The 24012-nt window shown below is 41.3% G+C and overlaps 2 protein-coding genes across 2 annotated transcripts; both read left to right on the top strand.

The window, feature by feature from the left end:
* The first annotated feature begins 1777 nt into the window (after nt 1-1777).
* On the top strand, nt 1778-2837 carry LOC131233512 (21 kDa protein-like). The gene has a single exon (XM_058230250.1). The coding sequence runs from the start codon at nt 1819-1821 to the stop codon at nt 2458-2460; it is 642 nt and encodes a 213-aa protein (XP_058086233.1). The 5' UTR covers nt 1778-1818; the 3' UTR covers nt 2461-2837.
* A 19583-nt stretch (nt 2838-22420) lies between these two features.
* Nucleotides 22421-23453, top strand: LOC131233538 (21 kDa protein-like). The gene has a single exon (XM_058230295.1). The coding sequence runs from the start codon at nt 22509-22511 to the stop codon at nt 23139-23141; it is 633 nt and encodes a 210-aa protein (XP_058086278.1). The 5' UTR covers nt 22421-22508; the 3' UTR covers nt 23142-23453.
* The last annotated feature ends 559 nt before the right edge of the window (nt 23454-24012 follow it).

Below are 24012 nucleotides of genomic sequence, written 5' to 3'. Positions count from 1 at the left end.
TAATATCTTAAACTGATTTTCCGCCTTTTTTAAAAATTTCATATTAGAGTAAGTGTGAAGGACGAAAATGACAAAACCTGTGTTGTGGAGACAATTAACCAAAAATTCTCTATTTAAACACTAAGATTATTTTACAATTTTACATTGAATAGATGTTTACCCTTTATCATGTGGCTTAGTGGTAGACTTACAAGAGTTTCAACATGAGATCATTGGTTCGAGCACCTGATATTGGCCTGAGTGCTCGGGTTAATAGGGTGTTTTTTTTATAAAAAAAGTACCACACCATTGGAAACAGTGGTGATTGAATGCCCACCATTAAAAACTTCATAAGGCCCATTATAATGCCCAACATTTGCCATCTAACCTGTTGATGAGGTCCAACTGACTTGAAGGAAGGGTTAAAAAAAAATTGATCCAAAACTTTGGTAGCCATGAGAAGTTTTTAATGGTCAATCACCATTATTTCTTGTGGTGTCGTCAACCTATGTTTGTATCTGCTTTATTTTTTGGCCCATGCCCAAAAATAAGCGAGTAAATTGGATGGATTACATACATATACAACACACACATTTAGGTGGGCTCCATGGTCAAGGCTGCATCGGGTTGGGTGAGGCCAGGCTTCACCTAATCCACTCCAGATCATAGATGGTTGAATCTAAGATTTGGGTAAGCATGGCTTAATTTCTTCAAAATATGTGGTTTTGGAGATGGTTCAAGTGCTCATTCAGAACATCCTAGCACCATACATACAACTGTCCTTCCAATCAGCATACCATGCCATCTTATCATATTATAGGACATGCCTTGATCCATAACTCAAGTGGTAGATTGAGTGAAAGATACCTTGTTTCAACAATGAGGTCTTGGTATAGATCCCTAGTGGGGGTGGCTAATACTAAAGTGTCCACTGGCAGTGGGGGTGTACTAACAAGCTAAAAAACAAAAAACAATCATTTAAAAAAAATAATAAAAATAAAAATTTATAAGACATACCTTTTTACGACAATTATTTTTATCTCTTTTGTAAAAGAGCAATTACTCTAATTACATGAAACTATTGCAATGTTGTCACCGAGATCCTAGTCAGTTTAACCATCGTCACATGATTGCCATGTACTAGCCCTCAACCTACACTACAGTTGCACCAGTAAGTTGAATCTTTCTGTGACTTTGCTTTCCATTCGGTTGCATCTAGGATCGGATGTGTGTGAACCGGTTGAAAAAGCATGTGCCCCCTAATATTCTCCCCGAGGAGTGTAGGTGCAGCAAAAAAAAACTGCCCAAATCATGTGGGTGTGGACTACAGGTACGTGACAAATGATCCTGGATCCCTGCTTACAACAAACAGAAGAGTATATTTTACTGCATGTCCGCATCATCATTGTGCTAATAAGCAAGAGTTTTCTGGAGCAAGCAGTGGATCCGAATTCGTGACAAAATCACAATCCTTTACCATAAAGCAATTTTTCTACTGCCTTCAGTAGGTGGGGTCCACAAAGTGAACCGTCCATATATACTATCAGACCATGCAGATGCACTGGTCCTTTTCACAGTTGGGTCAGAGAAATAATCCTCCAAAGCTACAATGAGTTAATTAAGGACAAAACCAACCTTGTGCCGACACCTCCAATTGCTCAAACTTACAATTACGATGGAAAGTGGGGCCCACTATTTCAAATTACCGAACCAGATCTTTTAGCTATAAAAGGGGCAACACCCTCTCCCTCCAGTCATCAACCAAAAACTCTTATAAACCCTTCCAAAGGCCTCTTTCCTTCCCCTCTTTTCAGCTATAGTAATCGTTTGGTTGTGTGTATGAAAGAGATGGAAGCTTGTTTTAGTAATATTCTTTCTTCTTCCTTCGCTATAGTAGCTCTTCTCACTCTCCTACACCTCACCTCCCTCACGAAGACGTGCTCAGCAGCAAGAGCCCTTCACCACACCAACACAAACACTCAATTCATCCGAACTTCGTGTGTCGCTACCACATACCCACGTGTGTGCTACAACTCGCTCTCCGCCTACGCCACCGACATCCAAACGAGCCCCAAGCAATTGGCCCACACAGCTTTGTCCGTGACCCTAACTGGGGCCCAGTCAACCTCGGCCATGATGTCAAAACTATCGGCCAGGCACGGTTTAAGGCCTGGAGAGGTGGGCGCCATGAGGGACTGCATAGAGAACATGGGAGACTCCATAGACGAGCTTAGGCAATCACTGGAGGAGATGGACCACCTTAGTGGGCCCCACTTCGATTTTCAAATGAGCAACATACAAACGTGGGTGAGCGCCGCACTGACGGACGAGGATACGTGCATGGACGGATTCGATGGCGATGCGATGAACGGAAAGGTTAAGAACATTGTGAGGGGCCAGATAGTGAAGATGGCCCAGCTGACTAGCAATGCGTTAGCCCTCGTCAACAACCTTGCCTCCACTCAATCAAAATCACCCTAGGAAGTTCTAGCATGGTTGATCCATCCATTTCTACCTAGTGTGTAGCCCTAGGCCAGAAGATGTGCTATTTGTATATTGGCATCTGCTACATTTCATATATGGGGGGGAAGATTGTGTGCACATCAATCTCCCAGGGTCCAAAGATGATGGATGGGCGGGAATCCCAACACTCATTTCAGGAATGGGGTTTCCAAATTTCCATTCTGAAAATAATGTTGGATTCCTGGACGCCGTCTTTCTTTCAATGGTGGAAGATATGTCTGCAGTGATTGTCAGCGTACAAACTGTGTGAACCGAAGTTGGGCACATGGTTGAGTTGTGTGTTGTGACAATATGTAGAAAGAAATTAAAATAGGGAAAATCCTATGTTAGGTGTAGATGTGAGAATGTGGACATGGCTTCCTTGATGTGAGCATGCAAGACCTAGCTTCCTAAATCTTCATGGGTTCCTTGGCTGAGCAATGGCCCATGGTACAGGCAAATGAAATCCACAGAAAACTTAAAAAGGGCTAAATCAGTGAAGTTTGGTGTTTGGCCCTAATCTTTCACCTTACATGTGGCCTGCACACATATGGTTATCACGACCAAGGCAGACCTGTGGTGGAGATCAACTGGTAGAGTGAGAATCAGTTTGTTTTGATTTAGATCGGAATTGTGATAATCCCTCTCTCCTAATGGCTTACTGGAGCTAGTGTCTCTACTAGCAGTGGCAATGGGATGGGCTGGCACACCAGTAGTAATTCATGTCAGGTTCACACCTTCACGGTGGCCTGTACTTTGGATCTTGGCCTAGGTTTTGATGCCCGCTTAGGGTTTTAAGTTGTAAATTATTTACAGCTGGTCATTTTTTGGCTGCAAGCTGTAAATGATTTATGGGCAAATGATTGTCTGTGTTTGAATGGCCTGTAAATTATTAAAATCCTGTAAATGGAGAGATAATTTGTACATTTATAGATGGGGAGCTTGTAAATGAAATCGCAGCTTTTACCTATAAATCAAGAGGAGCTTAAAGCTGTAAATGATTTGTAACAGAGATTTTTCAGCATCCAAACATAGAGTAAACCATTTACTTGTAATTAACTAGAATCGGAACTCATTTTTAGGCATCCACCAAACAAGCACTTAGTGTTGTGTATTAAAGATGGAACTGATTCAAAAGAGAAAACCTCCTGTGGGTGGCGCTTCTTATTGTACGTGATGAATATGGCAGGGTTAGGCTGGCACTAAATTGTATACGGTAAGATTAGATGTATTGAATCTTTGATAGAGATATTTTTCTCGTTTTCGTCTGTATGAATATGATTTTAGTGGCAATATATGCTGACTGAAAGTATTTGTGATGTTTTGGGTCGACCAAAGGTCAGGTGGGTTAATCGAACAGAACGTGTAAGTTTTAGAAATTGCTGGTTTTGTTTATTAATCTTGTACAAAAGTATATAAGAGAGTTTCTAAACACAATTAGGGTACTGTAGAGAGAGGCCATACGATTTTTAGGGTTTTTACAAAAGAATAAAGCTTGGGCTTTCGAATCTATAAGTTGATCCATCTCTTGTAATTTTCATATTATAGTGGATCACTTGTCGCTTAGTGTTGTGATTTTTTTTTTGAAAGAATTTTTCTATATAAAATCTTTATGTTTCTCTATGATTGCTCAATTTTCATTTCTCTATTCACATATTTAATTTGTTCTAAAAATGCTTTTGCACCTAACGTATAGCGGTTGTGCACAACATGCATATTCATCACATGTCATGGTATCAAAGCTTAGTGAAGCTTATTGACCTAGTGTGGTTAATGTAGTAAACCAATTGGCAGTTTCTTATAAACATCTTCACGGACATCACCATAAAGGAAGCCAATCTTGACATCCACCTAAAATATTAGCAATGAAGGTAACGATAATCAATATTGTTTAAATATAAGTTTTTTATTTTTGGCAAAATAGGCCATTGTGTTTTCACGATCAACCCTATAGTCTTGAGTGATATCCTTTGTAACTAGCCTAGCTTTGGGTCGTTGAATTGAACCATCTAATTGAGTTTTAATTTCATATATCTATTGATACCCAAATGAAAATTTACCAAGAGGGTGACAATAAGAGCCCTTGAATGTGTGTTCCTTAAGGCATTTAGTTATTTATTTATTTATTTATTTAACAACGCGAATATTTCATTTCACAGGAAAGTATACAACCATTCAGGAGGGTCCTTACAAAAAGGAGAGGACCCCTCCTATCATATAAACTCAATCTGCACAAAAACTTCCCGACAAGGAAAGGAAAAACGAAGAAAACAGAAAGTACCCCAACTACATAATCCTAATACTCCCCATATATACCAGCTTTATCCAAGAGAAGGGACCTACGCACCAGTCTTGGAAGGACGGCACGCGAATCGTACAGCCTATTTGTGCATCCTTCACTAGCCATTCTGGCCAATGCATCCACAACTGAGTTCCCTTCTTGGTAAATGTGGCTGAATTGAAGATCAAGGGAATGCCGAAATAGTTGAATTTTCCCCAGCTTGTACCAGATGTTCCAAGAGTTGTGGCAGAAAGGATTTTCAAACGAATTAGCAATGGTCATCGAGTCAGATTCCACAATTATATTGGAAAGTCCCAGATTAGAACAAATCGTGATGCCATCTAGCATGGCTTGGGCCTCAGCAATAGTGTTTGTAATATGGCCGTAGTTTCTGTGAAAGGCGAAAATAAGGTTGCCTTGGTGATCCTGGAAAACTCCTCCTCCCTCGCTCGGACCCGGGTTACCCCTAGAGAATCAATCAACGTTCATCTTCACCCAACCCTGAGGGGGCCTTGACCAAGTGACTTTGATGCATTTTCTTGCAGGGAGGGGATGGGCTTTATTGATCCTGAGGGCTTGGAGAGTGATGGTGTCTATCATGGAGTTCCTATCCGGGGCCTGAATGCTTGATCCTAGCTCATTGAACCATCGGTTAACCTTGAAGATGATCTTATTTGCTGACATAGGGTAACCCTCAAATCGTGCCTGATTTCTGTTAATCCAAATCTCCCATATGATGATGCTAGGTGCCAGACTAATGAGAGAAGAGATTCTGAATTTCTTACTAGCTTTGGCAGTCCAGCTCTGAATTCTCTGGAGAATAGTCTGATTCGGGGAGATGGCAACATCAAAAAGACGACTGAAATGGCTCCAAATACACGTAGCAATTGCACTCTAGCAAAAGAGGTGGTCCAGAGTCTCCACTCTAGCAGATCTAAAACCAGAGAGATCCTATGGGCCCCTGTTCGGTGCACTGAGAAAGAGGGTTGTAGGCAAATGACTATTGTACGGGTTTGTGATTGGCGAATGGAGACGGTCATTCGGGCTATGGCAAACTTGTTGTTAACCGTTGGTATGATTCCCATCCTCAGGGTGATTCGTGGGCTGTTGGGCTCGATGTTGGTTTGAAGAAGATTGAGAGATCGAGTGGTTAGGTTGGGTCAGCGTAGCTGGCAGGATCTGGAGGCTATTTGGAATCTGCATACAACATTCACAGCAGGAAGCTAAAGTAACTCCACGATTCTGCACGACCTGATCCACGGGGACAGCTTCATGAATGACTTTCCAGGCAAAGATACTCATTTTCGAGGGGATGGTTCTGTTCCATATCCATTTGGTCCAAGGGAGAGAAGGCAGGTGTTGTCTGATGCCATTCCAAGCCGATTTGATTGAGAACTTACCTGCCGCATTTAGGTCCCAAATGAGCTTATCCGTCCTTTCTGTTATTGCGATTGGGAGGGCTGATATTGTCTACATCGCTGCTGGGGTAATATATGGCTGAATTTCTGTCAGGTTCTGAGAAGCCGAATGAGCAAAGAAATCTTTGACTGAAGCATCCTTAAGGCATTTAGTTCTTATATCATTACTTGTTGATAATAGGAATTAGATAAGAGCACATCCATGATGTTGTCTACATAAATTAATCATGTTCTACCATTACATTCTAAGAACGGCATAACTTCAGTTGGATCATAAATCATTTAAGTCTTTTCTTACTACCTCCATCTACATTATTCCAAGCCTTTAATTACATCAACTCACTCATAACCAGCATAGCTCCTAATCTCTATTGCACGAGACTAAACTATTCGTCTACTTCCTTCGGCTTATTATTTCTTCCTGATCTCTATTGCACAAGACTAAACTATTCAAGTCTACTTCCCTCGGCTTATTATTTCTTACTTTACTATTAATTTCTTGAAATGCATTCATTTCTAATTTTGTCTTTCCTCATCTAGTTCCCCATCCATCTCAACATTTGCATTTCAGTTATTTTCATTTAATGAATATGTTGTTACTTAAATACCTACTATTATGTCCCTTGAAGCATGAATTAGGAGTCTCTTTTCTACAAAAATTTAAGGCATCCCAATATCCATTAGATCAAAAGTCTATGATTTGCATTTCACTTGGGGGTCATTTGGCACCGTAGAAACAATGGTAAAGGGTGAGAATTGGTCGTAAAAGCATAAAGTAAGCATGTTTGGATAGTGGTATGATGGTGTTAAATGGATTCATTTTATCACCATTTCACCCATTTCGAATTTCTTGCCAAAAAGTATGTTTTCAAATCCCATTACCACCATTTATCACGGATGATGGCAGCACCAAAATTAACAATATGCTTGCTTCAAGAAGTAATGGGCTCCAACTGTCTTGTTTACATGAAATCCACCTCGATCACTGGGAAACCACCAAATAAATTATTTTTTCTACTTACATTAATAGATAAGTAACTTATTTCAAACAAGTTACCTTGGTTTATGATTAATTATAAGTAACTTTTTTACTTAAAAGTGTACTTAATCACTTCAATTAATTTTTTAAGCTTTTCTTCTTTTCATAAGTTGCTTAAGAGAGGCATAGGAGAGACCAAAGAGATGAGAAGTTGATAAGTAGGTCATTTACCAAACATACTTATCTTCTTAATAAGTAGAAATTAAGATAAGTTACTTGTGCCATAAGTAACTTATCTTAAGCAACTTACTATCCAAACGGGCCCTAAGTGTGTTCCCTTAATTTAAACATAGAACCCAAAAATTAATTTGGTATGTGATTCAAGTAGGTAAAACCAAGAAAAAAGCTATTAGAGACATACACCCTCAATTTTTGCAAGGCCATCATGATGATTATATGAAATCCATTCCAACTGTGAGATACAAAGTTAAAATGTAAGCCTAGGGATAAAAAATCAAGCCCATCCTCAATTCATATAGGCAACATGAAAGGAAATAGTTAAGAGGGTTAGGATTAATTGTTTCCCGTCATATGGCCCACTTGAATTACAGAGCAATTTGACATTTGGACCATATGGCTCAAATTAAGCAATGCACCTCATGATTGGGATGGATTGTACATATAAACATCATAGTATCTATGTAACATAATATTTTTAAGGCCTAGACACGTTTTCCATAAAAATGACTTACTTGACTTCAAGAATTAGTATGCCCCACCTTAATGTTATGGTGAAATCCACCCTAATCAACTTTAGGTGGGCCATACGAAGGGAAACAATTGAGAGAGGTATCACCTATATATTGTTTACAATCGTATGGTCCACATGAATCACAAACCAAGCTGAGTTTTGGGCCTTATGTTTAATATGGAGTAACGCACTTGCTAATTGGAATGGATTTCACATAAGCCTTACGATAGGTCACTTTTAAAATTTTAGTGAAATGTATGTCATGCATGAAGAAAGGTACCAAACACAAATTTTAAATTTACATGAAATCCATATCCGATCCATAGTGCCAAACACCATTTAGAATTCTAATTCACATGTATTTTATGGTAATTCTAATTTAGATTCCAATTCACATAGAATTCATGATGCCCAACGACCTCTACTCTTCAACTTTCGCCGAATCAACTCTTCAAAGTACCGTGGTTTTGTATCCCAACTCCAGGAATCCATGAAAATTTACTATTCGTACCTTGTTTGGGTCATGGATGCGTCCATGCTCCGGGAAAAATAAAAAATAATAATTGTCTAGTATGAAAACACGTTTCATAGTGACATGATCAGAGTGTATCCAGTCATACTGAGAATGCGTGTGATGCTTCATATGATATTTTGAACGTCTCTTTCATCATTTTTTTTAACAATGAAATATACTTATCATCTATGGCGCACGATGAAAAACCTGCAGCAATAATAACCCTTTACAGCGCCATGATGCATCATTAGAAGGATTGGTGTGGCGCGGCCCATCATTAGCCGTCTAATGTTTTAAAACTTGGGAGGGAGTGGACGGTGGCTGGTAGCACCTAGGGATGTCAATGGGTACCCGGACCTGTGGGTATCAGATGGACCTGACCCAATCTTAGTGGGTCCAAGTCCCATCTTTTGGGTTCAGACCTCACTTTGACCCGGTTGAAATTTGGATCTAGTGTGTTCAGGTCGACTCCATGTGATGGACCTGATTATAGTTGGGTAGGTCACACTGGGTCGGTTAGTTTTTATAGAACAATCATATATATTTAATAACACACGTTGATTTTAGCTATGAAGTGAGATTTCCTAAGCCACACAGGAAACAGAACCCATTCACACACCACATATTTGTTAAAGTGGCACATGCATGTACAATCTAATCCATCCATTGGGTGAGTTCAACCACGTAAATGCTCTTATTTTTTCCGAGCCCAGCTTGAAATCTAGATACAAAGAACGATGGATACCCCAACTGGTAATCGAACCTTATTGGATCTGGGTCCGGGTATTCAAGAACTAGACCTGGGCCCAGTTTGCCCAGGTACAGGTAATGTAGAACTTGATCTAGACCCAACCTTTGGATAGCCCTAGTTGTACCTCACCTTCCAACCAAAATGAGTGGAGTCACTAAAAAATCCCTTTAGCCTAACTGGTCCAAGTGAGCAGGTCATGCAGTTCCTTAGGTTCATATTTCCAACTCATCAGTCAAGCCCTAAGGTAAGGTATAAAGTGTTATTAAAAAAAAAACCATTACATATCACTCTACTTTCATGCATCCCATGTGTAAATTAACATATGCTTGAAAAGGGGGTAGCTTTACCTACTGGGGATAGTCTCAGAAGGCAGGCGACAAGCCTTTATCAGACATTATTATGCAGTCTCAGCGAAATGTCTGTTATGCAAGTGGATGTATATGGGTCCCCCTCTAATCCTAAACATTAGAAAAGAACGAATTATATAATACACCGCCATGTCTTCACACTCTATTCACAGGTTTTGTATTCTGACAAGGGGGGCCCACGGAATTGCTAATCCGGACTATGTTTTTGGTTTATGCAATGCTGGATGAATAGAACGATATTAATCTTTCGTTTTCTTGGCCAAAGGTAGAAATGCAAAAAATGGTCCACATTCCAGTAAAAAGAGTCCTAATACGTGTTGATGGTATCTTTCAATTTAGGAGATTTTTGGGGCTCTCCATCTATGGCTGGACTCAATTTAGATCAATGGTCTGGATTGTCAAAACATCAGCCTCACTTCTCTAAATTGGAAAACCATGTATCCTGTGAAAAGATGTGATGACTTATTATATAATTCCTCTTAGCTAAAAAGATAATAAAGGGCCCACTTGGACGCACCTTCCTAACGGGGCCAAGATGCAGTTTTGATGCAAACAGTGGTGGATAATGTGCGATTGGATGCATTTTACCAACCTCCGTCTCATCCTCCGCTCTAAAAAATGGGTACTAAAACACCAACTTAGCAAAACCAATCAGATTAGTTTTTGCGAGTCCACCAAAAAAACAGGCTTAAATACCCCATCCTCAAAAACTCCCATTATGAGGAAGTGCGTCCAAACGGGCCCTAATGACTGATCAACCATATATATGAGTGTTCATGCAAATTGGAAGAGTTATGGCTTTTCTCAACCTGAGGCTTTGAATGACTTGGGCCAGAAATGGGTTGAGGATGTCTGAATTTTACATTGATGACTTATATTTAGGTCACTAGAGTTAAATCATAGCTCGACCTTGAGCATATTTTATATTTCTGATCTCAACCCATAACTCATTGAGCTGGGCCAAAACCCCCTCAGAAGCAAGTCGAGCAAGTTGACCCATGGGCCAAACTGATCCATTACCACTCCCCTGCTCGAGTATTGGTTTCATAACCAGACATTGGTCTACTGCATCATTTATTTTATTTTTTTCCAAAAAGGCGCTGCCACAGCAATTCATTCATCAAAAAACATGTACAACCATTCGGGCGGTCCCTTACATTGGTCTATTGCATACCACTATGAATTACGTCACAGAAATTGATTAGACGGTAAGGTCATAGCCACATGTTCGTGGGACTTCTCCAATTGAATTAGACCATTGATGTTATCACTTCTCAACTGTTGATCTGTCGCTCAGACGCTCAAATGGTAAATGATTGTCCTGTCAAGGAGATTTTTTGCACCCATGGCGGTATGCAACAGGATCTGGATTAACGAACCACAGGAGTCACTTGTCAAAAAACAAAACCCCAAGTATATACTGCCCATGGGCGCCAGTGGGTCGAGGACCCTATGATTCGTCAACTAGCTAGATATTATGAAGCGGGTTGATTAGACATGGTGAATGTATCAAGTACAGCCAGCTAAGTCATTGATAGAACCCCAGAAGGTAGCAATTATTTGATGAGTCCCACACAGCCCATGCCCCAGTACTCCTCGATAAGAAGACAAGCATAGCCACGCCGCCATACCACGTTCCTACCCCTTAACAGCCGTGTGGCTCTTTGTATAGGGGCCCACAGTTGGAATTCGCTATGGTTGTATTTATCCTTTTGTTCACTGTTCAATAATGAGAGTGGGGGCCCTACTTGACTTGGACTTATCCAAAGAAGTTAAAGCAGAAGGGGGTCACTCTTAGTCACCATCTAATCATGACAGGATGCCTTATCAGATTTCACGTGTTGTAAAAATATGGCTTGTTTGGGCATTGTGGAATAGATTGGTGGAGTTCACCTCAAAGAGAATGAGGAGATAAAAATGTTTATGGATTTGCCACTCGCTGAAATTTTGAAATCCACCGCATGTTAGAAACGGTATAATATTAAGTGGTAGAGATTCATAGATTTTGAATAAGAGCCTCCATCATGAGAAAAGAAGGTGTGAGGCACATTTTGGGGCTCTACTTTATGGAATTTGGAGTTAGAGAAGATAATTGGAGCTCTTTGATCTGCACTCACTCATATGGCATTCTCATATAAAACTGATTGTACAAGGAAGATGATCTTAAAGAAAAGAAAATATTTCACTATTTTCTCTAAGATGTTCTCACCTAGTTTTCAAAGCTTCTCACCGAAAACTTTTGGGAGAGTAGTTTAGGGGAAATAAGAACATTTCATTTTCTCTAGAAAGTCGTCACCTAGTTTTCAAGGCTCTTTTTATTGGTTAGGTACTACTGTTGTAATGTGGTGGAAAAAAGAAGATGAGGTATTTATTAATGAAGGTAGTGATATCTTAGGGCGTGTTTGGATTCACGGTTTCAAGTGTATAGTATCGTGTTAGTGGGGTTGATGGGACATGTCCCTCATTTGGAAATGAACGGCGGGTGACGCATTCAACGCGCGCGAATACGCCCGAGAACCACTTTGCATCATTGATGGAAATGTACCGCGCAATCGGCCGGACGTTCAGTCAGACGTAAACAGAAAGAAAGCATTTTCTTCTTTCACTGTGTTGCTGATAATGCCCAGTATGACCGTCTTTTGACAAATCCACACCGTCCATCATCTTCCTCTTGAGATTTAAACCATGAATGGTGAGCTTTGATCATCCGATGATGTGGTCCACTGATATAATCAAGTTGAAACAACAACTGAACGATCTTCTTTTGATCATTGTAGCGATTATGAGGAAGTACATAGCTATGAAAGGTCAACATGTTTTTGATGGGTTTTTCTCCCTCTACCTGATGAACGGTTCATATCCACCTTTCACTGCATGATGGTGGCCCACAACGAAAAGACGGAACCTCTGTTTCGCAACAGAGTCGACGTACGTCGACTCTGTGAAGTTTGGTGGCCCACTTATTGAAGCTTCTTGGAAAATTCACTCCGTCCATTGGATTTAGGACGAAAAACCATTCGGAAGGGAATGCTTTTGGAGTGAAATCAGCGTCGTCCATGAGGGTGTTTACTCCGCCGTCCATTTCATATTTAACGGTTGAGATTCTACAATAGTTTGCATACAAACGAAAGGACACCTAGGCAAGGGTAATGCCCACCCTCTGAAGTGAATGAACGCCTCAGATCATTCAATGGAATAGTGAGTGGGCCCCTCTACACGCACATATATACATCGTGTGGCTCTTATCCGATTGTTTCCAAACATTGATCTGACATGAAATTGTATATATGATAGAGTAATACGTCCTATCCAAACATTGGTTAGTGGCACGTCTCTACTAGATGTATTCTAAATATCGCCCAACGTATACGTGAACAGTACCGAATACAATACAATATAACCAAAATGTGAATCCAAACACGCCCTTAGCTATTAGTAGGTAGGTGATGAGTACAATACAACATGGTTTGTTTTGATTGACTCTTAAAAGCTCAAAGAAACTCTCTCGTTAGTTAGTTAGGGTGGTTGGTTTGGTAATTTATGCTAGGGTCGAGGATAAAAGGGTAATATGATTTTCTCTTAAGGATTTTTTGTAAGAGAATTTGAAAAGGCTTCTACTAAGGGTAAATTGATAGAAAACTTGAAAATTAAGAAAATAATGCCATAATTAGTTCATCATTAAAAGGGTAAAATCAATTTCCACTTGTGATCTTTAATCAAATTCTGACGTCTAACTAATTCAGCAATGATTATAGAAACACTTGATAGCTTCTAAAAGAGAAAATATTCTAACAGAAACTGAATTTCTGCTGCCACCAAATGGCCAATCTCACAATGTTTCGAAGTTTAAATGGGTTAAGTCAAGCTCTAGGTTACTTCAGATTGAGTCGGGGGTGATGTGAGATGGATTTATACTAGTTTATACAAACTTGGATAGGGTGCATGGTTCTAGGTTTTGTGTGAAAAGCAATCCTTATGCTAGGACATGATCAACTATTCCGTTATTGGGTAAGGTGTCCACAGCATCATATATGGTTCCACATGCGGTGCAACATCGCACACATCTTAGGCTCCATGTCATTTGAAACATTACGTTCTTAGTAGATGACAGGTGGGATGTGGAGAGAGGTGGGCCTTTGTCTATGCCTCCACACATACAGGGTGCGGACTGGTGCTACTTGCCTCTAACTCGGGGTTAGCAGGAACTCCAGTAAGTACCCCAAGCTTCATGGGACCCACCATAATATTTGTGTTATATCCACTCTGTTCATCCATTTTTTTCAGTTCATTTTATGACATGATTCCAAACATAAGGCAAGATATATTAGCAATTAGGCCTATATTTGTTTTTCCCTTCATCAACGTGGAAATCACCTTATTAATGTGTTGGCGTGGACAAGAGTGGTAATGGTCCATGTTGGTTGGGTTGGGGTGACCCCAAATCATTTGCTAAATTGGTTTTAAAAAACTCTCAACTGAACCAACTTACTATCCTATCACCCCATAGCCGATCATTACTCTATGGCCCATCCAACCTGCTTAAAATTCATCGAGCCCAATACAACCCGACCCTTTAATTGAAATTTGATAGGCATGGTGAATGTATCAAGTACAGCCAGCTAAGTCATTGATAGAACCCCAGAAGGTAGCAATTATTTGATGAGTCCCACACAGCCCATGCCCCAGTACTCCTCGATAAGAAGACAAGCATAGCCACGCCGCCATACCACGTTCCTACCCCTTAACAGCCGTGTGGCTCTTTGTATAGGGGCCCACAGTTGGAATTCGCTATGGTTGTATTTATCCTTTTGTTCACTGTTCAATAATGAGAGTGGGGGCCCTACTTGACTTGGACTTATCCAAAGAAGTTAAAGCAGAAGGGGGTCACTCTTAGTCACCATCTAATCATGACAGGATGCCTTATCAGATTTCACGTGTTGTAAAAATATGGCTTGTTTGGGCATTGTGGAATAGATTGGTGGAGTTCACCTCAAAGAGAATGAGGAGATATAAATGTTTATGGATTTGCCACTCGCTGAAATTTTGAAATCCACCGCATGTTAGAAACGGTATAATATTAAGTGGTAGAGATTCATAGATTTTGAATAAGAGCCTCCATCATGAGAAAAGAAGGTGTGAGGCACATTTTGGGGCTCTACTTTATGGAATTTGGAGTTAGAGAAGATAATTGGAGCTCTTCGATATGCACTCACTCATATGGCATTCTCATATAAAACTGATTGTACAAGGAAGATGATCTTAAAGAAAAGAAAATATTTCACTATTTTCTCTAAGATGTTCTCACCTAGTTTTCAAAGCTTCTCACCGAAAACTTTTGGGAGAGTAGTTTAGGGGAAATAAGAACATTTCATTTTCTCTAGAAAGTCGTCACCTAGTTTTCAAGGCTCTTCTTATTGGTTAGGTATGTAACGCCCTGAAATTCGGGGGTTGAGCATAACTCAGCTCCCGAGTTCTAAAACATCACTTATGCAACATATTTAATGATGAATGTATGTTGACTGTATTAGTGCATAAAACATGGAATAGATTAAGCCAAAACACAGATATGCTTCAGGGACAAGTGAATAAAGCAAGCGGAAGACTTATAGTAAAATGTGTACAAGTGTAAATCCCTGAATTACATATACAACCAGATCGTGTAAAAGTGTTATTTAACAAAATTATAAGTATCAAATTACATCAGTTCATCCCAAAAGAAATCCCAGCCCCGCGCATCAGATCGAGGCTCGCTAGAACCCGTCTCAAAACCGCATATAGGAGAAGCGCCTCTGTCATCCAGGCTCCGCTCGCCTCGGACGTCGCATCTACATCTGCAACATCGGGGCCTAAGACAGAGTCCGGTGGGTGTGTAACACCGCCCTAAACGTGGAAGTGAGTGATCAACTCGGTGGAACAATAAGGCATCGGTTAACATGTTATCAGTTCAATCAAACAAGAATGATAAAGCAGATAAGTAATTAAATCCTAAGTACTCTTGTTAATGCAAGTATGAATGTAATATGATGCGTGCCCTCACGCGTACACCCTCGCGTCTTCATCTTACGTTACGCATGACATCGCTCAAAGTGCGCCACATCTACAAAGCACATGCAAATATGGTGCATGGATATGATTACCAAGTTGTTATTAGTCCATTTCATACCGCAGTATTGGGAAGCTAAGATACCTTCCTCATGTCACTATCCAAACAATGATCCATACTAGGGTCGTCAATCCTAGATATCTCATACGATCATATAGTTGAGGTCGTAGCAAAGGGCTCGTCACCAATCAATGCACGCCTTTCATGCCCTTACTACCACAGATCGGCTCGTCACCTCCTTGCGGTATCCAGGTATGCTCGAGGTCACTACAAAGGGCTCGTCACCAATCAATGTAGGCCGACAGCACGAATATAGTGTCCCATACCACCATAATCGGCTCACGAGTTTAGTTGCTCATTGGTCACTACGGGGAGGCTCGTTACCCCAGCGTAGGCTGACAGCTCGACCACAGTGTCCCATACCACCATGTCCGGCTCATGAGTCTTAGCGGATCAGGTACCATGGTTATTAGGATTTCACTGGTAAGTTCGGTACCCTAGATTCAAGCAGTAGCGTCCATACATGGTTAACATACATCGGACAATCGGGTTACTTGACGAACTCGACTAGCACGAGCGCACGTTGAGTTGAACGACATAGAGTGCGCAAACACTCCGCATGGCCAGACCACTGCTGACAACTCTAATACGACTCGGGTTCGTCTAATACGTCCTACGTGGCGAAAGCAATCTCAACCACGAATATAGGGTCAATTACCAATCTCCTGGACTAAGGCATAGTCCCAAACATCCTACACTACTACAGATATTCATATGGAATGTAAAACAGTAATGGAACAACCACTCAAATCATGGTACATACTCATCTGAAGAATATCAACTTAATATAAATGTAAGCATAGGAGATGCTTGAATTTAAAGAACTTGAAAGATAACTGCATAAAGGAAAACATGCGCATCCATAGGAGTATTGAGAATCACTTCTCAACGCTCGCAATAAGTGTAATAAGTTACACTTAGATCATTCATGCATTTCTACAAACACTTAGCATACAAGGAACAACATACATAGCGTATGTTGGAATACATGCACTTAGACAATTCCTTTTACCAAGGAGTTGTCATACATGCATCTAGCATACATACATGACAAATAATCATGGCAAACACAAGTGCGTATTTTATACGTATACGGTACTTTATAAATACACTTAGAATACACAAATCTCAATATAGTACATGCATATCAGGAAAGCAATGTAAACATAACATTTGACATGTGAAATCTCATCCATAACAAGAATAAACCACTAACTGGGATTGAAAGCCTTGAAAACCATAACCTATACACTTAAAGTCCGCACCTTAAGCGAAGAAAGAACCGCCGAGCTGATTTAGACGAGTTGTCTTCATCAACGGCGCTAGAATACCCTAAAATAAGGATAGAAATGAGATACAACAACACCAAGTCTAATCTAAGCTCTAACACAGGTTAGGGTTAGGTTAATTTACCCCAAAGGAACTCATAACCGTCAGAAGAACGATTCAAAGTGAAGGTTCAAAGGTGAAGAAGAACAAGAAAAAATTAAGATGAATCACCAACCAATCTCTCTCACTAACTCTCTCTTTTCCACTCTCTTTCCAAACTAGGGTTAGAGAAAATTCGTATGGAAATGAGAGCTAGGGTTAAAGGACTATATATAGGCCTTAAAATGATGGAAATAACCCCAGGGTCAAGGTATACTTAGGTTATAACCAAAGCACGCCTTTCTCGATCCAACAAAGCACTTCTGGTGGGCCTATAACCACGAAAGGTCGAACTTAAGCTCACTGACCATGGATCTAGGTCAGGCTGAGTTTTCGTACCGACCGGCTCTTCAGATCAGCTGTGGCGGACCACACTCAAATCAACGGTCACGGAAACTCGATCAGGTCCACAAGCACTAGGATATGCCTGGGCCAACTATCCTGATCAGAGGGTGAAATTGGGTCAAAATCCAATGGTCAGAATGCTTAAAATCGTCGCGCAAGCGACACGACTCAGATTTTAATAAAAGCTTAATAAATTCCAACCGTTCTCACACTCTTCACTCCGAGCTCAATCAAATCGACCCAGAACATCAGATCGACTTGATTTTCGAGGTGAAGATCAAGCCCAACTCGGTGACCGCAACAGCCTAAGATCATCGCTATCGGACTTTCGACGCACGGTCCAGGTCCGATCCAGATCTTCCAAAAATTTCCCAGAACAACTGGATTTAGCGATGGATCCCAGATTTCAGAGTAACGTGGCGCTCACTAATCTACACGATTAGAGCCATGCAGATACAATTTAAAGTGATTGATGCGAATTTCACAAGCAATCGAGTAAAGCGCTAATTACCCCAAAACAACTACTTAAGGAAAGATAAGCACAAAAATTCCAAGGTCGTTACAAGGTACTACTGTTGTAATGTGGTGGAAAAGAGAAGATGAGGTATTTATTAATGAAGGTGGTGATATCTTAGGGCGTGTTTGGATTCACGGTTTCAAGTGTATAGTATCGTATTAGTGGGGTTGATGGGACATGTCCCTCATTTGGAAATGAACGGCGGGCGACGCATTCAACGCACGCGAATACGCCCGAGAACCACTTTGCATCATCGATGAAAATGTACCGCGCAATCGGCCGGACGTTCAGTCAAACGTAAACAGGAAGAAAGCATTTTCTTCTTTCACTGTGTTGCTGATAATGCCCAGTATGACTGTCTTTTGACAAATCCACACCGTCCATCATCTTCCTCTTGAGATTTAAACCATGAATGGTGAGCTTTGATCATCCGATGATGTGGTCCACTGAGATAATCAAGTTGAAACAACAACTGAACGATCTTCTTTTGATCATTGTAGCGATCATGAGGAAGTACATAGCCATGAAAGGTCAACATGTTTTTGATGGGTTTTTCTCCCTCTACCTGATGAATGGTTCATATCCACCTTTCACTGCATGATGGTGGCCCACAACGAAAAGACGGAACCTCTGTTTCGCAATAGAGTCGACGTATGTCGACTCTGTGAAGTTTGGTGGCCCACTTACTGAAGCTTCTTGGAAAATTCACTCCGTCCATTGAATTTAGGACGAAAAACCATTCGGAAGGGAATGCTTTTGGAGTGAAATCAGCGTCGTCCATGAGGGTGTTTACTCCGCCGTCCATTTCATATTTAACGATTGAGATTCTACAATAGTTTGCATACAAACGAAAAGACACCTAGGCAAGGGTAATGCCCACCCTCTGAAGTGAATGAACGCCTCAGATCATTCAATGGAATAGTGAGTGGGCCCCTCTACACGCACATATATACATCGTGTGGCTCTTATCCGATCGTTTCCAAACATTGATCTGACATGAAATTGTATATATGATAGAGTAATACGTCCTATCCAAACATTGGTTAGTGGCACGTCTCTACTGGATATATTCTAAATATCGCCCAACGTATACGTGAACAGTACCGAATACAATACAATATAACCAAAATGTGAATCCAAACACGCCCTTAGCTATTAGTAGGTAGGTGATGAGTACAATACAACATGGTTTGTTTTGATTGACTCTTAAAAGCTCAAAGAAACTCTCTCGTTAGTTAGTTAGGGTGGTTGGTTTGGTAATTTATGCTAGGGTCGAGGATAAAAGGGTAATATGATTTTCTCTTAAGGATTTTTTGTAAGAGAATTTGAAAAGGCTTCTACTAAGGGTAAATTGATAGAAAACTTGAAAATTAAGAATAATGCCATAATTAGTTCATCATTAAAAGGGTAAAATCAATTTCCACTTGTGATCTTTAATCAAATTCTGACGTCTAACTAATTCAGCAATGATTATAGAAACACTTGATAGCTTCTAAAAGAGAAAATATTCTAACAGAAACTGAATTTCTGCTGCCACCAAATGGCCATTCTCACAATGTTTCGAAGTTTAAATGGGTTAAGTCAAGCTCTAGGTTACTTCAGATTGAGTCGGGGGTGATGTGAGATGGATTTATACTAGTTTATACAAACTTGGATAGGGTGCATGGTTCTAGGTTTTGTGTGAAAAGCAATCCTTATGCTAGGGCATGATCAACTATTCCGTTATTGGGTTAGGTGTCCACAGCATCATATATGGTTCCACATGCGGTGCAACATTGCACACATCTTAGGCTCCTTGTCATTTGAAACATTACGTTCTTAGTAGACGACACGTGGGATGTGGAGAGAGGTGGGCCTTTGTCTATGCCTCCACACATACAGGGTGCAGACTGGTGCTACTTGCCTCCAACTCGGGGTTAGCAGGAACTCCAGTAAGTAACCCAAGCTTCATCGGACCCACCATAATAATTGTGTTATATCCACTCTGTTCATCCATTTTTTTCAGTTCATTTTATGACATGATTAATAACATAAGGCAAGAGATATTAGCAATTAGGCCTATATTTGTTTTTCCCTTCATCAACGTGGAAATCACCTTATTAATGTGTTGGCGTGGACAAGAGTGGTAATGGTCCATGTTGGTTGGGTTGGGGTGACCCCAAATCATTTGCTAAATTGGTTTTAAAAAACTCTCAACTGAACCAACTTACTATCCTATCACCCCATAGCCGATCATTACTCTATGGCCCATCCAACCTGCTTAAAATTCATCGAGCCCAATACAACCCGACCCTTTAATTGAAATTTGATAGGCTTACCCATCACTGCCCAACTCAGGTTTCAAGAGTTTATGGGGGGCAAAAGGCACACTAAGCCCTGTCCAATTACAGTGGATGCATGCACCACACACGTACGCGATACTTGTACATTTATATTACTTCTTTAGGGTTGGATCATTTGGCCCAACCGATTGATACTTTATACGGGCAGGTTGGGTTGGGCATGGTTAAATAGCCACATTTCCTGGCCTGATCTCAACCCACATTTAGCTGGCACAAACCCACCTCAGAAGTGGGTCGGGCAAGTTGCCCCATGGACTAAATTGACTCATTGCCTCTTATGGGTGGGTAAGATGGTTACACAATCAGACCAATGGTCCATCACATCCCTCATTGGAAAACGTTGCCTCGGCAATAGGGTGAAACGGGCATGGTCTAGATTAAGGGATGCTGATTGCGTAATGAGTAACTCGCCCACGTGATTTATGTGTCTTATCCAGGCCGTTGGTCCTTTTATTATTTTTTATTTTTTTGGCTCATTTTCGGCATGAGCCCAAAATTGAAGCATGTCCAAAGCTCAAGTGGACCACACCACAGGAACCAGTGGGAATTGACACTTACCCATTGAAAACTTCTGAGGCCCACGGAAGTTTTGGATCAAGCTGACATTTTTTTGTCTTCCCTTCATTCATGTTCGTGTGACCTTATGAACAGGTTGGATTACAAATAAACATCACGGTGGGCCCTAGAAAGGTTTCAACCGTCTACGTCATTATGCCGCTGTTTCATGTGGTGTAGTCCACTTGAGCTCTGGATATGCTTCAAATGGATGGCGTGGACAAGAAACATACATTACGGTGGGCTCCATGGTGTTTATTGAGTCACTCAGTACGCAATCCGTTTCTGGATTAAAGAGCGACCAGACTGAGTTGCCAAAAATCGCAGAACTCGAGTATACTGAGCTTGGATCGTGCGTCGACCACCTATAATTCCTCAACTAGCTACATATTATTAAGGGGGCTTCATGGAAACATGGGGAGATGTATCACGTGCAGCCACCCATCTGACGGTAGGAACTCCAAAAGGCGTGGCCCGCCCTCGATGAGAAGACAGGCATCGTCAAGCCCCACACCACGTTCCGGCCCCTAGTGGTCCCATTCTCACAGCCGTGCAGCTCTTTTTATCCTTATCTTTTATAGGGGCCCATAGTTGGTTTTGGCTACCGTTGCATATTTGCCAGCGTTTCTACATTATTGGATGAGGGATAGAAACAAAAAGAAAAATAAAATAAAACTAAAATTTTAAAAAGAAAAAAATACGTATGATCCAGATTCCGTAGAAAAAAAATCAGGCAGCTAGGCTTTTCCCGCCAATTTAATCTTCCTGCCGCCTCGCATTGACGGGAATTGGGGAGTGGATTAGGTGTTACCCGGGTAACACCACCGTAGCAGGTGTTTCCCTAACTGTGGGGCCCACCTTGATGTATGTGTCGTATATCCACACCGTCCATCAATTTTTCCAGCTCATTTTCGGCATGGTCTCAAAAATGAAGCTGATCCAGCTGATTCAAATCTAAGGTGGGCCGTGTCACAGGAAACGGTGGTAACTGACCATTAAAAACTTCTTGACACCCACAAAAGTTTTAGATCAAGATGATATTTGTGTTTTCCCTTCATCCAGGTCTCTGTGACCTTATCAACAGGTTGGATGGTAAACATTACTGTGGGCCCTAGGAAGTTTTTAACGGTAGATGTTCAATGACCACTTTTTTTCCTGTAGTGCGGTCGACTTGAGATTTGGATCTGCTTCACTTTTGGGACCATGCCTAAAAGGAGCTGGAAAAACTGATAGACCGCGTGGATATACAGAAAATACATTCAAGGTGAGCCCCACCATCAGGTAAACATCCACTACGGTATTACTCATGCGATGGACCGTACAGATTATATAATCATGCAGATGGGCTAGACCGTTGTGACCAAGCAAAGAATATTCCAAAGCCACGTAGGCAAAATCTTGCTCGTGCTGACGTCTCCAATTGCTCTATAACTTTCAATAACAATGGCAAGTGGGGCCCACTATTTCAAACCGACAGGCCACCACTTTTGCTATAAAAAGGGCAACGCCCTCTCCCACCATTCATCACCCAGAGCCTCTCAAAAGCTTCTTTCCCTTAACCATATTTTCAACTATAGCAAGTCTTTCGCTGTGTGTGAAAAGGCAAGACAGAGAGATGGAAGGTTCTATTAGTAAGACCTTATCTTCTTGTTTTCCTGTAGTGGCTCTTCTCACTCTCCTACACTTCACCTCCCACGTGAAAATGTGCTCAGCAGCAAGAGCCATTCCCAACCCCAACACAAACACCCAATTCATCCGAACATCGTGTGTCGCTACCACATACCCACGTGTGTGCTACGAATCGCTCTCTGCCTACGCCAGCGACATCCAAACGAGCCCCAAGCAATTGGCCCACACAGCTCTGTCCGTGACCCTAACTGAGGCCCAGTCAACCTCTGCCATGATGTCAAAACTATCGGCCGGGTACGGTTTAAGGCCTAGAGAGGTAGGCGCCATGACGGACTGCATAGAGATGATGGGAGACTCCATGGACGAGCTTAGGCAATCACTGGGGGAGATGGACCGCCTTAGTGGGCCCCACTTCCATTTTCAAATGAGCAACATACAAACGTGGGTGAGCGCCGCAATGACGGACGAGGATGCGTGCATGGACGGATTCGATGGCAATGCGATGAACGGAAAGGTTAAGAACATCGTGAGGGGTCGGATAGTGAAGATGGTCCAGCTGACTAGCAATGCTTTAGCCCTCATCAACAACCTTGCCTCCACTCAATCAAAATCACCCTAGGAAGTTGGGAAGGCCAGAAGATGTGTTGTATGTATTGTTGGGGGTGGGGAAGGGGGAAGATTGTGTGCACACGAATCTCCCACAATCCAAAGATTATGGACGGGAATCCCAACGCTCATTTCAACAATGGGGTTTCCAAATTTCCATTCTGAAAATCGTGTTGGATTACCGGCTACTGTCTTTCGATGGTGGAAGATATGTGTGCACTGATTCTCAGCGTACACTAAGTGCGTCCAAGTTGGGCAGATTGGCAGTGGACTGTTTATATGTTCTAAGAAATTAAAATATAGTAAATCCTATTTTAGACGTGGATGTGATGATGTACGGATGGATATGTTTGGATCGATGAATGCCCTGATGTGATGCAAAATCAAGGTTTCTAAAGCTCCATGAGCGCCTAGGTAGAGCAATGGCCCAGTGTATCTTAATCTTCACCTTACAAGTGCCTTATGCATGGTTACCGCGACCAAGGACGGCCCCACAAAGGTGACCAACTTGTAGGTGAGAAATTGACGCAGGGATGAACGTGATGAGGTCGATCACCATCTTCCTCAAGAGGATAACTACTCTGAATCCACGGAACTTCTCTAGACTCCTCACAGAAACTTCTCGAATCCACGAGGAAAGAAAGCAGAAAATAGAAATACATTTTAATAAATTTGAAATTGATTTAATAATCCCAATAAACGAGTTCACAACCCTTTAAATAGGGATACCAAGCAATTGGAGAGAAATCAGAAGCAAACTACAACTACTACTCCTAGAATTCACGACTTACTATAAATAGTAAACTTACTATTTATAGACGGTCGTGATGTCTACTAGTGCGCAAGGTGCGCAAGGTTTTCGGCCAAAAATAGTAAGTGTCCTA

This window comes from Magnolia sinica, chromosome 18 (assembly GCF_029962835.1).
Source record: "Magnolia sinica isolate HGM2019 chromosome 18, MsV1, whole genome shotgun sequence".
Classification (NCBI taxonomy): domain Eukaryota; kingdom Viridiplantae; phylum Streptophyta; class Magnoliopsida; order Magnoliales; family Magnoliaceae; genus Magnolia; species Magnolia sinica.
This window is presented reverse-complemented; position numbering and strand designations above follow the sequence as displayed.